This window comes from Cyprinodon tularosa, unplaced genomic scaffold (genome assembly GCF_016077235.1).
Source record: "Cyprinodon tularosa strain WSP-4 unplaced genomic scaffold, ASM1607723v1 ctg486, whole genome shotgun sequence".
Taxonomy (NCBI): Eukaryota; Metazoa; Chordata; class Actinopteri; order Cyprinodontiformes; family Cyprinodontidae; genus Cyprinodon; species Cyprinodon tularosa.
This window is the reverse complement of record NW_024039214.1, coordinates 359,021-373,029: the sequence shown is the minus strand read 5'-3', so window position 1 is coordinate 373,029 and position 14,009 is coordinate 359,021. Positions and strand designations below refer to the sequence as shown.

Here is a 14,009-nt window from a genome sequence, read left to right as displayed (position 1 = left end):
AAATCTAATCTTGCAGTTTTCTTTATCACATAGAAGTCATGAGTTTTTTTATTTTTATGTTTTTGAATCTTTATTTTGTAAACTTTACTTCTACAAAGCTCTTCAGGCTCTTGGGTACTACAGAGTTTCATCATCTATTTCCACACTTATTTATTTGTGCTCGTAAGTTAGCCTCTTACAAGCTACAACTGTTTCACTTTACTGAATTTTTATTTAGCTTTTTAAGTTTTTTGCTTAGCTTTTATACTGTTATTAAATTTGCTAACTAATTTCCATCTTAATATACAATAGGTATTAAATTGTTCAAGGGCCTAGGGTCATTTAATTGGTCAAAATCCAAATAAGATGTAGAGCCATGTAGCATCATCTTTGCTGAATGGCTGGATATAGATAGATGCTTCTAGACCTCACTGAGGGACGGGGGAATTTTACTTTAATCTCAGAATTTTAGATCTTAATATGGATGGCCACTCAGCTTCACTGACAAAGATGTGAGTTTTTTTGGGAGAAACAGGAACACATTGGTGGAAAATTATGGAATTAGGCGACTTTTTCCGTCCCTGAGGTTCCCTGGTGATGATATTTGATTAATGGAGGAGCAGAAGGTGGTTAAAACAAGAGAGTTAGACTCTAAAACAGACATGGCTACGGCTGGATGCTAACATGTTTGTTAGCTGGCAGAATTAATTCTGAGATTAAAGTCAGAATTCTGAGAAAAAAAGTCAAAATTCTGAGATTACAGAATTCTGAGGAAAAAAGTCAAATTTCTGAGATTACAGAATTCTGAGGAAAAAGGTCAAAATTCTGAGATTACAGAATCCTGAGGAAAAAAGTCAAATTTCTGAGATTACAGAATTCTGAGGAAAAAAGTCAAAATTCTGAGATTAAAGTCAGAATTCTGAGAAAAAAGTCAGAATTCTGAGATTACAGAATTCTGAGAAAAAAGTCAGAATTCTGAGATTAAAGTCGGAATTCTGAGGAAAAAGTCAAAATTCAGAGATTAAAGTCAGAAATCTGAGATTAAAGTCAAATTCGTAGAAAAAAAATCGGAATTCTGATATTAAAGTCAGAATTCTGAAAAAAAAGTCAAAATTCTGAGATTAAAGTCATAATTCTGACTTTTTTCCCCCATATTAAACTGAAATGAACCTTTATTTTTTATTTTTTCAGTGGCCCTAATCCTCTACCGTAGTCTTGGTTCTTTTTTCGTCTCAGAACTATTTCAGCTCATGTTTCATCGACCCGTTTGGGACCACATCTCCCACAATCCCCTGCTGCCGACTGAGGTCACGTGGCTCGCAGAAGCCGGTGTCAGCAGTCTGACAGCAGCAAACTATGGATTTAAAGTTTTAGCGTCATGTTTGTCCCTCTGCCTGCTCTTGGATTTGATCACAGGTATGTTTGCCATCAGCCTGACAGACCTGGCTTTAAGTTTTCACTTTACTCCGAACTTTAAATGAAGTCTTTATTTTCCTAGAGGTGAAATAACTGAGGTTAAACCCGAATGGCTCCGTCTACTTGCTGAAAAACAACGACAGTGGCAGCTTAAGTCCAGAAAAATAAAAGTTAAAAATTTGTGTATCGCGTTGTTATTTGTGAAACTCCAGTTAATCATTAATAACCTTTATTTAGTAATAATTTTAATACATTTTAAAGTTTTATTTAAGCTGTTTTCCGGTGGTGTTTTCCCAGGAGGTAGTCGGAGCTGGCCGCTGCTGCTGTCCGTTGGAGGAAGAGGAAGAGGAAGGAGCTGATGAAGATGAGGAGGATGATGACATGCAGTTAGCTGCCTGCCTGCCTGCCTGGCTGACGGACGGGTCGGAGCCTCCCGGCTGACCGCGCGCTGCCCAGCCCACCGGAGGAGCGCAGGATCCGGGCTGAGAGGCTCCAGCATGCCGCGGAGGAAGCAGTCCCACCCGCAGCCGCTGAAAGGTGAGTCTACCTGCGGCTCTCTGTCTGCTCCCTCCCCGCAGAATGAGGAAGTACTTCTGGGATTACCTCAGATTAGGCTGGATTTGTCTTTAAGCCAAACTGGAGGTTTCAGACTGGATCAGCTGTGGTTAAACTGGAGGATCTGCTCCTCTTCCTCAGGCCGCCTTATCTCCTCCTCCTCTCTGCTTCCTGTCTCCACTTCCTGACCTCCCACCCCTCATCCTTCCTGCTATGGAGTCAAAAAGGGCTCAACATTTTTGTAAACTTACAAATTTGAAGCTGAAAAAATAAAAGTTGAAACAGAAAAAAAATATAAATTGATATTGAATGACAGGCGTAACTTCCTGAAGGACTGGTGTGGACATGTCCCACCAATAATCTCCATTTTTCCCCCCTTTTCTGCTCCTTTATTTAGCTAAAGGTAACAGAGGCCGGATGCAGCGATCTGTTTTTAGAGCGTTTTCGGTCCTTGCGCTCATGTCGCTTTGAGTCATCTGATTAGCGGTCGAATTTCGCTGCGTAGAGCAGAGCTAGGCTGTTAGATGAGAGACACAGCAACACTCACTGAATATTAACCAGCGGATACTTTGATGTTTAAGTAAAAGTAAAAAAAATTAGACATGCCACCGAAAAATCCGTTTGTCAGACATACGGAGCTTTTTCAGCTAAAATGGCAACAATTGAAAAGTTTATACAAGTTAGATATATAATGCAAGAAGATTGAGGAAACAGTTCAAATGTTGTTTTCTTGTTTATTAGTTAAAAAAAGCGTCTCAGAGGACCATGACTCCCAGTTACAGGTTGAAATGAACAAGTTTTCTTATTGAACAGACGGAATCAGACTGCAGAGCTTCTATGGATCTTGAAATTTAGTTTCTGGCATCATTATATTAGTAAAGAGGTTAATGAATCTCTTTGAACAGCAGAGAGAAACAGAGCTGCAGATTTAAAGGCGAAACAGATTTACTGGGATATGCAGCATGCAATAAGATATATCTCCAAGTTTAAAGGGAAAAAATATTTAAAAAAATATATGCTGTTCATAGTTTCCTCCTGGTTTCTCCTTGCTCCTCATGGTTTCCTCCTGGTCTCTCCTTGCTCCTCATGGTTTCCTCCTGGTCTCTCCTTGCTCCTCATGGTTTCCTCCTGGTTTCTCCTTGCTCCTCCTGGTTTCCTCCTGGTTTCTCCTTGCTCCTCATGGTTTCCTCCTGGTTTCTCCTTGCTCCTCGTGGTTTCCTCCTGGTTTCTCCTTGCTCCTCGTGGTTTCCTCCTGGTTTCTCCTTGCTCCTCATGGTTTCCTCCTGGTTTCTCCTTGCTCCCCATGGTTTCCTCCTGGTTTCTCCTTGCTCCTCATGGTTTCCTCCTGGTTTCTCCTTGCTCCTCATGGTTTCCTCCTGGTTTCTCCTTGCTCCTCCTGGTTTCCTCCTGGTTTCTCCTTGCTCCTCATGGTTTCCTCCTGGTCTCTCCTTGCTCCTCATGGTTTCCTCCTGGTTTCTCCTTGCTCCTCATGGTTTCCTCCTGGTTTCTCCTTGCTCCTCATGGTTTCCTCCTGGTTTCTCCTTGCTCCCCATGGTTTCCTCCTGGTTTCTCCTTGCTCCTCCTGGTTTCCTCCTGGTTTCTCCTTGCTCCCCATGGTTTCCTCCTGGTCTCTCCTTGCTCCTCATGGTTTCCTCCTGGTTTCTCCTTGCTCCTCATGGTTTCCTCCTGGTTTCTCCTTGCTCCTCCTGGTTTTCTCCTGGTTTCTCCTTGCTCCTCCTGGTTTTCTCCTGGTTTCTCCTTGCTCCTCGTGGTTTCCTCCTGGTCTCTCCTTGCTCCTCCTGGTTTCCTCCTGGTCTCTCCTTGCTCCTCATGGTTTCCTCCTGGTCTCTCCTTGCTCCTCATGGTTTCCTCCTGGTTTCTCCTTGCTCCTCCTGGTTTCCTCCTGGTTTCTCCTTGCTCCTCATGGTTTCCTCCTGGTTTCTCCTTGCTCCCCATGGTTTCCTCCTGGTTTCTCCTTGCTCCTCATGGTTTCCTCCTGGTTTCTCCTTGCTCCCCATGGTTTCCTCCTGGTCTCTCCTTGCTCCTCCTGGTTTTCTCCTGGTTTCTCCTTGCTCCTCCTGGTTTCCTCCTGGTTTCTCCTTGCTCCTCATGGTTTCCTCCTGGTTTCTCCTTGCTCCCCATGGTTTCCTCCTGGTTTCTCCTTGCTCCTCATGGTTTCCTCCTGGTTTCTCCTTGCTCCTCATGGTTTCCTCCTGGTTTCTCCTTGCTCCTCATGGTTTCCTCCTGGTTTCTCCTTGCTCCTCCTGGTTTTCTCCTGGTTTCTCCTTGCTCCTCATGGTTTCCTCCTGGTTTCTCCTTGCTCCTCCTGGTTTCCTCCTGGTTTCTCCTTGCTCCTCCTGGTTTCCTCCTGGTTTCTCCTTGCTCCTCATGGTTTCCTCCTGGTTTCTCCTTGCTCCTCATGGTTTCCTCCTGGTTTCTCCTTGCTCCTCATGGTTTCCTCCTGGTTTCTCCTTGCTCCCCATGGTTTCCTCCTGGTCTCTCCTTGCTCCTCATGGTTTCCTCCTGGTTTCTCCTTGCTCCTCATGGTTTCCTCCTGGTTTCTCCTTGCTCCTCATGGTTTCCTCCTGGTTTCTCCTTGCTCCTCGTGGTTTCCTCCTGGTTTCTCCTTGCTCCTCGTGGTTTCCTCCTGGTTTCTCCTTGCTCCTCATGGTTTCCTCCTGGTTTCTCCTTGCTCCTCGTGGTTTCCTCCTGGTTTCTCCTTGCTCCTCATGGTTTCCTCCTGGTTTCTCCTTGCTCCTCGTGGTTTCCTCCTGGTTTCTCCTTGCTCCTCGTGGTTTCCTCCTGGTTTCTCCTTGCTCCTCCTGGTTTTCTCCTGGTTTCTCCTTGCTCCTCATGGTTTCCTCCTGGTTTCTCCTTGCTCCTCATGGTTTCCTCCTGGTTTCTCCTTGCTCCTCATGGTTTTCTCCTGGTTTCTCCTTGCTCCTCCTGGTTTCCTCCTGGTTTCTCCTTGCTCCTCATGGTTTCCTCCTGGTTTCTCCTTGCTCCTCATGGTTTCCTCCTGGTTTCTCCTTGCTCCTCATGGTTTCCTCCTGGTTTCTCCTTGCTCCTCATGGTTTCCTCCTGGTCTCTCCTTGCTCCTCCTGGTTTCTCCTTGCTCCTCCTGGTTTCCTCCTGGTTTCTCCTTGCTCCTCATGGTTTCCTCCTGGTTTCTCCTTGCTCCCCATGGTTTCCTCCTGGTTTCTCCTTGCTCCCCATGGTTTCCTCCTGGTTTCTCCTTGCTCCTCATGGTTTCCTCCTGGTTTCTCCTTGCTCCTCCTGGTTTCCTCCTGGTTTCTCCTTGCTCCCCATGGTTTCCTCCTGGTCTCTCCTTGCTCCTCATGGTTTCCTCCTGGTTTCTCCTTGCTCCTCATGGTTTCCTCCTGGTTTCTCCTTGCTCCCCATGGTTTCCTCCTGGTCTCTCCTTGCTCCTCCTGGTTTCCTCCTGGTTTCTCCTTGCTCCCCATGGTTTCCTCCTGGTTTCTCCTTGCTCCTCCTGGTTTCCTCCTGGTTTCTCCTTGCTCCCCATGGTTTCCTCCTGGTTTCTCCTTGCTCCTCATGGTTTCCTCCTGGTTTCTCCTTGCTCCCCATGGTTTCCTCCTGGTCTCTCCTTGCTCCTCATGGTTTCCTCCTGGTCTCTCCTTGCTCCTCATGGTTTCCTCCTGGTTTCTCCTTGCTCCTCCTGGTTTTCTCCTGGTTTCTCCTTGCTCCTCATGGTTTCCTCCTGGTTTCTCCTTGCTCCTCATGGTTTCCTCCTGGTTTCTCCTTGCTCCCCATGGTTTCCTCCTGGTCTCTCCTTGCTCCTCCTGGTTTCCTCCTGGTTTCTCCTTGCTCCCCATGGTTTCCTCCTGGTTTCTCCTTGCTCCTCATGGTTTCCTCCTGGTTTCTCCTTGCTCCTCATGGTTTCCTCCTGGTTTCTCCTTGCTCCTCATGGTTTCCTCCTGGTCTCTCCTTGCTCCTCCTGGTTTTCTCCTGGTTTCTCCTTGCTCCTCATGGTTTCCTCCTGGTTTCTCCTTGCTCCTCATGGTTTCCTCCTGGTTTCTCCTTGCTCCTCCTGGTTTTCTCCTGGTTTCTCCTTGCTCCTCATGGTTTCCTCCTGGTTTCTCCTTGCTCCTCATGGTTTCCTCCTGGTCTCTCCTTGCTCCTCATGGTTTCCTCCTGGTTTCTCCTTGCTCCTCATGGTTTCCTCCTGGTTTCTCCTTGCTCCTCATGGTTTCCTCCTGGTTTCTCCTTGCTCCTCATGGTTTCCTCCTGGTTTCTCCTTGCTCCCCATGGTTTCCTCCTGGTTTCTCCTTGCTCCTCCTGGTTTCCTCCTGGTTTCTCCTTGCTCCTCATGGTTTCCTCCTGGTCTCTCCTTGCTCCTCATGGTTTCCTCCTGGTTTCTCCTTGCTCCCCATGGTTTCCTCCTGGTTTCTCCTTGCTCCCCATGGTTTCCTCCTGGTTTCTCCTTGCTCCTCCTGGTTTCCTCCTGGTTTCTCCTTGCTCCTCATGGTTTCCTCCTGGTCTCTCCTTGCTCCTCATGGTTTCCTCCTGGTCTCTCCTTGCTCCTCATGGTTTCCTCCTGGTTTCTCCTTGCTCCCCATGGTTTCCTCCTGGTTTCTCCTTGCTCCTCATGGTTTCCTCCTGGTTTCTCCTTGCTCCTCATGGTTTCCTCCTGGTTTCTCCTTGCTCCTCATGGTTTCCTCCTGGTTTCTCCTTGCTCCTCATGGTGTCCTCCTGGTCTCTCCTTGCTCCTCATGGTTTCCTCCTGGTTTCTCCTTGCTCCTCATGGTTTCCTCCTGGTTTCTCCTTGCTCCTCATGGTTTCCTCCTGGTCTCTCCTTGCTCCTCATGGTTTCCTCCTGGTTTCTCCTTGCTCCTCCTGGTTTCCTCCTGGTTTCTCCTTGCTCCTCATGGTTTCCTCCTGGTCTCTCCTTGCTCCTCCTGGTTTCCTCCTGGTTTCTCCTTGCTCCTCATGGTTTCCTCCTGGTTTCTCCTTGCTCCTCATGGTTTCCTCCTGGTTTCTCCTTGCTCCTCATGGTTTCCTCCTGGTCTCTCCTTGCTCCTCATGGTTTCCTCCTGGTTTCTCCTTGCTCCTCATGGTTTCCTCCTGGTTTCTCCTTGCTCCTCATGGTTTCCTCCTGGTCTCTCCTTGCTCCTCATGGTTTCCTCCTGGTTTCTCCTTGCTCCTCCTGGTCTCTCCTTGCTCCTCATGGTTTCCTCCTGGTCTCTCCTTGCTCCTCCTGGTTTCCTCCTGGTTTCTCCTTGCTCCTCATGGTTTCCTCCTGGTTTCTCCTTGCTCCTCCTGGTTTCCTCCTGGTTTCTCCTTGCTCCTCATGGTTTCCTCCTGGTCTCTCCTTGCTCCTCATGGTTTCCTCCTGGTTTCTCCTTGCTCCTCATGGTTTCCTCCTGGTCTCTCCTTGCTCCTCATGGTTTCCTCCTGGTTTCTCCTTGCTCCTCATGGTTTTCTCCTGGTTTCTCCTTGCTCCTCATGGTTTCCTCCTGGTTTCTCCTTGCTCCCCATGGTTTCCTCCTGGTCTCTCCTTGCTCCTCATGGTTTCCTCCTGGTTTCTCCGTGCTCCTCAGGGTTTCCTCCTGGTTTCTCCTTGCTCCTCATGGTTTCCTCCTGGTCTCTCCTTGCTCCTCCTGGTTTCCTCCTGGTTTCTCCTTGCTCCTCGTGGTTTCCTCCTGGTCTCTCCTTGCTCCTCATGGTTTCCTCCTGGTTTCTCCTTGCTCCTCAGGGTTTCCTCCTGGTCTCTCCTTGCTCCTCATGGTTTCCTCCTGGTTTCTCCTTGCTCCTCCTGGTTTCCTCCTGGTTTCTCCTTGCTCCTCATGGTTTCCTCCTGGTTTCTCCTTGCTCCCCATGGTTTCCTCCTGGTTTCTCCTTGCTCCTCATGGTTTCCTCCTGGTTTCTCCTTGCTCCTCAGGGTTTCCTCCTGGTCTCTCCTTGCTCCTCATGGTTTTCCTCCTGGTTTCTCCTTGCTCCTCCTGGTTTCCTCCTGGTTTCTCCTTGCTCCTCATGGTTTCCTCCTGGTTTCTCCTTGCTCCTCATGGTTTCCTCCTGGTTTCTCCTTGCTCCTCATGTTTCCTCCTGGTTTCTCCTTGCTCCTCATGGTTTCCTCCTGGTTTCTCCTTGCTCCTCATGGTTTCCTCCTGGTTTCTCCTTGCTCCTCCTGGTTTTCTCCTGGTTTCTCCTTGCTCCTCATGGTTTCCTCCTGGTTTCTCCTTGCTCCTCATGGTTTCCTCCTGGTTTCTCCTTGCTCCTCATGGTTTCCTCCTGGTTTCTCCTTGCTCCCCATGGTTTCCTCCTGGTCTCTCCTTGCTCCTCATGGTTTCCTCCTGGTCTCTCCTTGCTCCTCCTGGTTTCCTCCTGGTTTCTCCTTGCTCCCCATGGTTTCCTCCTGGTTTCTCCTTGCTCCTCCTGGTTTCCTCCTGGTTTCTCCTTGCTCCCCATGGTTTCCTCCTGGTTTCTCCTTGCTCCTCATGGTTTCCTCCTGGTTTCTCCTTGCTCCCCATGGTTTCCTCCTGGTCTCTCCTTGCTCCTCATGGTTTCCTCCTGGTTTCTCCTTGCTCCTCATGGTTTCCTCCTGGTTTCTCCTTGCTCCTCATGGTTTCCTCCTGGTTTCTCCTTGCTCCCCATGGTTTCCTCCTGGTTTCTCCTTGCTCCTCATGGTTTCCTCCTGGTTTCTCCTTGCTCCTCATGGTTTCCTCCTGGTTTCTCCTTGCTCCTCCTGGTTTTCTCCTGGTTTCTCCTTGCTCCTCATGGTTTCCTCCTGGTTTCTCCTTGCTCCTCATGGTTTCCTCCTGGTTTCTCCTTGCTCCTCATGGTTTCCTCCTGGTTTCTCCTTGCTCCCCATGGTTTCCTCCTGGTCTCTCCTTGCTCCTCCTGGTTTCCTCCTGGTCTCTCCTTGCTCCTCCTGGTTTCCTCCTGGTTTCTCCTTGCTCCCCATGGTTTCCTCCTGGTTTCTCCTTGCTCCTCCTGGTTTCCTCCTGGTTTCTCCTTGCTCCCCATGGTTTCCTCCTGGTTTCTCCTTGCTCCCCATGGTTTCCTCCTGGTTTCTCCTTGCTCCCCATGGTTTCCTCCTGGTTTCTCCTTGCTCCTCATGGTTTCCTCCTGGTCTCTCCTTGCTCCTCCTGGTTTCCTCCTGGTTTCTCCTTGCTCCCCATGGTTTCCTCCTGGTTTCTCCTTGCTCCTCCTGGTTTCCTCCTGGTTTCTCCTTGCTCCCCATGGTTTCCTCCTGGTTTCTCCTTGCTCCTCATGGTTTCCTCCTGGTTTCTCCTTGCTCCCCATGGTTTCCTCCTGGTTTCTCCTTGCTCCCCATGGTTTCCTCCTGGTTTCTCCTTGCTCCTCCTGGTTTCCTCCTGGTTTCTCCTTGCTCCCCATGGTTTCCTCCTGGTTTCTCCTTGCTCCTCATGGTTTCCTCCTGGTTTCTCCTTGCTCCCCATGGTTTCCTCCTGGTCTCTCCTTGCTCCTCATGGTTTCCTCCTGGTTTCTCCTTGCTCCCCATGGTTTCCTCCTGGTCTCTCCTTGCTCCTCCTGGTTTTCTCCTGGTTTCTCCTTGCTCCTCATGGTTTCCTCCTGGTCTCTCCTTGCTCCTCCTGGTTTCCTCCTGGTTTCTCCTTGCTCCCCATGGTTTCCTCCTGGTTTCTCCTTGCTCCTCATGGTTTCCTCCTGGTTTCTCCTTGCTCCTCCTGGTTTCCTCCTGGTTTCTCCTTGCTCCCCATGGTTTCCTCCTGGTTTCTCCTTGCTCCTCATGGTTTCCTCCTGGTCTCTCCTTGCTCCTCCTGGTTTCCTCCTGGTTTCTCCTTGCTCCTCATGGTTTCCTCCTGGTTTCTCCTTGCTCCTCATGGTTTCCTCCTGGTTTCTCCTTGCTCCCCATGGTTTCCTCCTGGTTTCTCCTTGCTCCTCATGGTTTCCTCCTGGTTTCTCCTTGCTCCCCATGGTTTCCTCCTGGTTTCTCCTTGCTCCCCATGGTTTCCTCCTGGTTTCTCCTTGCTCCTCCTGGTTTCCTCCTGGTTTCTCCTTGCTCCTCATGGTTTCCTCCTGGTTTCTCCTTGCTCCTCATGGTTTCCTCCTGGTTTCTCCTTGCTCCTCATGGTTTCCTCCTGGTCTCTCCTTGCTCCTCATGGTGTCCTCCTGGTTTCTCCTTGCTCCTCCTGGTCTCTCCTTGCTCCTCATGGTTTCCTCCTGGTTTCTCCTTGCTCCTCAGGGTTTCCTCCTGGTTTCTCCTTGCTCCTCATGGTTTCCTCCTGGTTTCTCCTTGCTCCTCATGGTTTCCTCCTGGTTTCTCCTTGCTCCTCATGGTTTCCTCCTGGTTTCTCCTTGCTCCCCATGGTTTCCTCCTGGTGAAGGATGCAGTCTGTCCAGTAGAAACGGAGGAACCTGATTTCATGGATCCTCTTTAATAGAGCCGTTGTCCGTCAGCCCAGCATACCTTTAGTCAATACGCCTCCTCAAGACGTCAGATTTGCATTTATTTCTTTAGTTTTGTACGAAAAATAAACTTTAAACTACCTTGACGGACGTGTGTCCCTTTAGTCAGGTATAAAAAAACTAAAATGTAATGTCAGATTGCCATATGTTTCAAAAAACACCAGAAAGTAACTAAATCGTTTTTTTGTACACGACTAAATGGATACACGCCCGCCGAGGTAGTTTAACGTTTATTTTTCGTATTTCCTTACAGCTGCTGGCTTCTCTGACTCTTGGCCCTTAGATCCTGTTTTTCCCTCCATGCTTCGCTGCAGCAGGATCACCCTCTTCCTCCTCTGAACTAATCTCATTTCCTCCCTCCTCTCCTGCTCTTCCTCTCAGCTTCTCCTTTGTTTTTTTTCTTTATAAACCGTTCTAAGTGGAAATCCCTCCATCCGTAACCAGTGTCAGTACCAGATCTGCTCGGGGCCCCGCCCCTTCTTATCACGCCATCATATGGAGGAGGACAAAAGACGTTCTTAAAAATTACTTTCATAGAGATTTTAGACAAAGAAAACCGTTATTCTACTTGTAGAAAACAAACGTTTGTTGTTGACATGAATTTAAAAGTAGTGTAGCTTAATATGGCTAACTGAGCGAGCTAAAAGAGGCTAACCTGTTAGCTACAGCTAGCCGCAGAGCTCCCCAGCTCTATATATCAGGTTCTAATTGTTACTTTGTTCACAATAAACAGATTTTTTCAGTTTTGTTATCGATCAGGTAAAACTTAATCGATCATTAGACACGCTAACGGACGCTGTGGGATGTTATTATCGTTGTCTGGGCGACCGCAATGTTTTACAATGTTTTGCAGAAGCAGAACCGAGCAGATCTGGTAGCTACTGCGGAACGTCTTCTAGAAACGTCTCCTCTGATAATTCCTGGTTCGTCTCCTTCCTGTTCGCAGCCGAGTCGGTGGATGGGGCGGCGCCGTGCGAGCCCAGCTGCCCGGTCCTGGAGAGCGACTTCCTGCTGAACGGAGAGCTGGAGTTCGGGTCGTCAGAGATGGCGGGGCTGGACAGAGACGGAGGTGGGTGGCGCCCCCTGCAGACGGGCTCAGGTCTGTCGGTTCACAGCTGACGATGTTTGTGCTTGAAGGAGTGACGGTGTTCTCTCTGAGCGCGGAGGACGACGAGCCCTCGGCTCCTACGGCCGCCGCCTTCCCCGCCTTGCTGTCCTGTAAAGGCTGCGGCCTGCTGCTGGGGGACACTCCTCTGGGGGCCGGACTGGGCCTCGGTAACCAACCTTTCTGGTTTCCCCTATGCATCGCTCTAGACTTCCCTCTCAACCATCCTTCGCTGTTCCTTCTCCAGGTGTGGGCTTGGACCTGGGGGCGGAGCTCTACTGTCTCAGCTGCGAGGAGAAGCAGCAGAACTCTGCCTGCACCCCCTCCCCTCAGGAGGACCCCTCTCATCCCTCCACCAGGAAGAAGAAACCCGTCAGTAAAGACGGCGTCCCCTCCAAGCTGTTCTCCTGCTCTCTGTGCACCTTCGCCTCGCGCTACTCCAACCACCTGAAGCGCCACATGAGGATCCACGACGGCCAGAAGCCGTACCGCTGCCCCGTCTGCTCCTACGCATCCGCCCAGCTGGTCAACCTGCAGCGCCACCTGCGCACCCACACCGGGGAGAAACCCTACCGCTGCCCGCAGTGCAGCTACGCCTGCAGTTCCCTGGGCAACCTGCGGAGGCACCAGCGCATGCACACGCAGGAGAAGGAGAAGAAATGGGGGAGGAGGACGAAAGGTGGAAGTGAAGGAGGTAAAGTGGCGCTCAGATGGAGAAACCGACGTTTTTAGTTCTGATAAAATAATCTGATCTCATTAGATTTAACGTAAATAACTTCTTAACTTACGTAACGTAAATAAATATAACATATATCTAAAACTCTTTCACGCTTCTTTAATATAGAAGCACTTTTGTTTTTTTGTTACAAAGGTAATAAGGTCTTGTCCTGGAAGTATTTGACTGTTACACCTGTAAAAGGTAAATTGCTCCAATAGCTCCTGTCGTTGTGTTCGCTGCGGTCGGAGGTAATTTAGAAAGAACAGGAGTCTGAGCTGCGCCTCCATGTTGCGGAGCTTCTCATATCTCTGACGGAGCAGAAAGCAGAGAAAGAGGAAGAGGAAATGGTTGGTTGGTGGAGCTGAACGTGAACCTCTGCTGACCTGATGGATGCTGAGGGGAACGCCTCATCCTGAACGGCTTTCTCTCTCTGTGCTCCTCAGAGCTCACCCTCAGGGTGTCCCAGGACTCCTCCTACCTGCGGACCCTGGGGGGCCTGGGCGCTCCCTCGGGGCCCCTCCCGGTGCTCCTCTTCCCCCTGTGCTGCCGGCTGTGTGGCCTCACCCTGGAGGAGGCTGACCTGGACGGGGAGAAAGATGGAGGGGAGGCGGAGGGGGAGGGGGGACAGGTGAGAGCAAGATCTTTAATCTCTTGTATCCATAGCAACAGCAAACAGCCAAAGTTCCCGCTCCTCCTCTTTCAGGTGTGCCGTCGCTGCAAAGACGGGCCCCCCAGGCGTGGGCGGAGGGGCTCCAAGCTCTACTGCTGCCCCCACTGCTCCTTCCTGTCCCACTACCCCAACCACCTGAGCCGCCACTCCCACACCCACTGTGAGGAGAAGCCCCACCGCTGCCCCCACTGCTCCTACACCTCCTCCCACCCTGACAACCTCAAGCGCCACATGCGCGTGCACACCGGCGAGAAGCCCTACCAGTGCCCGTCGTGCAGCTACGCCTGCGGCAACCTGGCCAACCTGCGGCGCCACCAGCGCATCCACTCGGGGGCCAAGCCCTTCCGCTGCGGCGTGTGCGGCTACCGCTGCAACCAGAGCATGAACCTGAAGAGGCACGCTCTGAGGCACACGGGGGAGAAACCGTACGCCTGCGCCGAGTGTGGCTACACCACGGGCCACTGGGACAACTACAAACGCCACCAGAGGAAGCACGGACACCGCACGGACAGCTGGGACAAGCCGGCCCCCCAGAGCCCGGGGCCGCAGCGGGACGAGCCCTAGAAGGAGACATCTGACCCTACAATATAACGGAGACAATCAGGATTCACAGTTTAAACCGTTAAACCGGCATCTGATTTATCTTTAGATCCTAGAGACGGCTCCAGGAAAACGCCTTAAGACGCTGCCGCTGTTCTGTCAGACCAGTATACCCATAGACAATACTTAATTCCTTTATCTCGTTAGTTTATGTCGTTAGTATATCTCGTTAATTTATCCCTTTAGTTTATCCCTTTAGTTTATCTCGTTAGTTTATCCCTTTAGTTTATCCCTTTAGTTTATCCCTTTAGTTTATCCCGTTAGTTTATCATGTTAGTTTATCCCTTTAGTTTATCTCGTTAGTTTATCATGTTAATTTATCTCGTTAGTTTATCCCTTTAGTTTATCCCGTTAGTTTATCCCTTTAGTTTATCCCTTTAGTTTATCCCTTTAGTTTATCCCGTTAGTTTATCCCTTTAGTTTATCTCGTTAGTTTATCTCGTTAGTTTATCATGTTAATTTATCCCTTTAGTTTATCCCTTTAGTTTATCCTTTTAGTTTATCCCTTTAGTTTATCCCTTTAGTTTATCCCGTTAGTTTATCCCTTTAGTTTATCC

General features: G+C 49.8%; 1 protein-coding gene across 1 annotated transcript; it reads left to right on the top strand.

The window, feature by feature from the left end:
- Window positions 1–1,279: 1,279 nt before the first annotated feature.
- On the top strand, window positions 1,280–13,671 carry LOC119794635 (zinc finger protein 513). Its single transcript, XM_038302264.1, has 7 exons — window positions 1,280–1,395; window positions 1,693–1,932; window positions 11,306–11,428; window positions 11,497–11,634; window positions 11,712–12,158; window positions 12,626–12,810; window positions 12,886–13,671. The coding sequence occupies exons 2-7, from the start codon at window positions 1,893–1,895 to the stop codon at window positions 13,414–13,416; spliced, it is 1,464 nt and encodes a 487-aa protein (XP_038158192.1). The 5' UTR covers window positions 1,280–1,395; window positions 1,693–1,892; the 3' UTR covers window positions 13,417–13,671.
- Window positions 13,672–14,009: the final 338 nt, after the last annotated feature.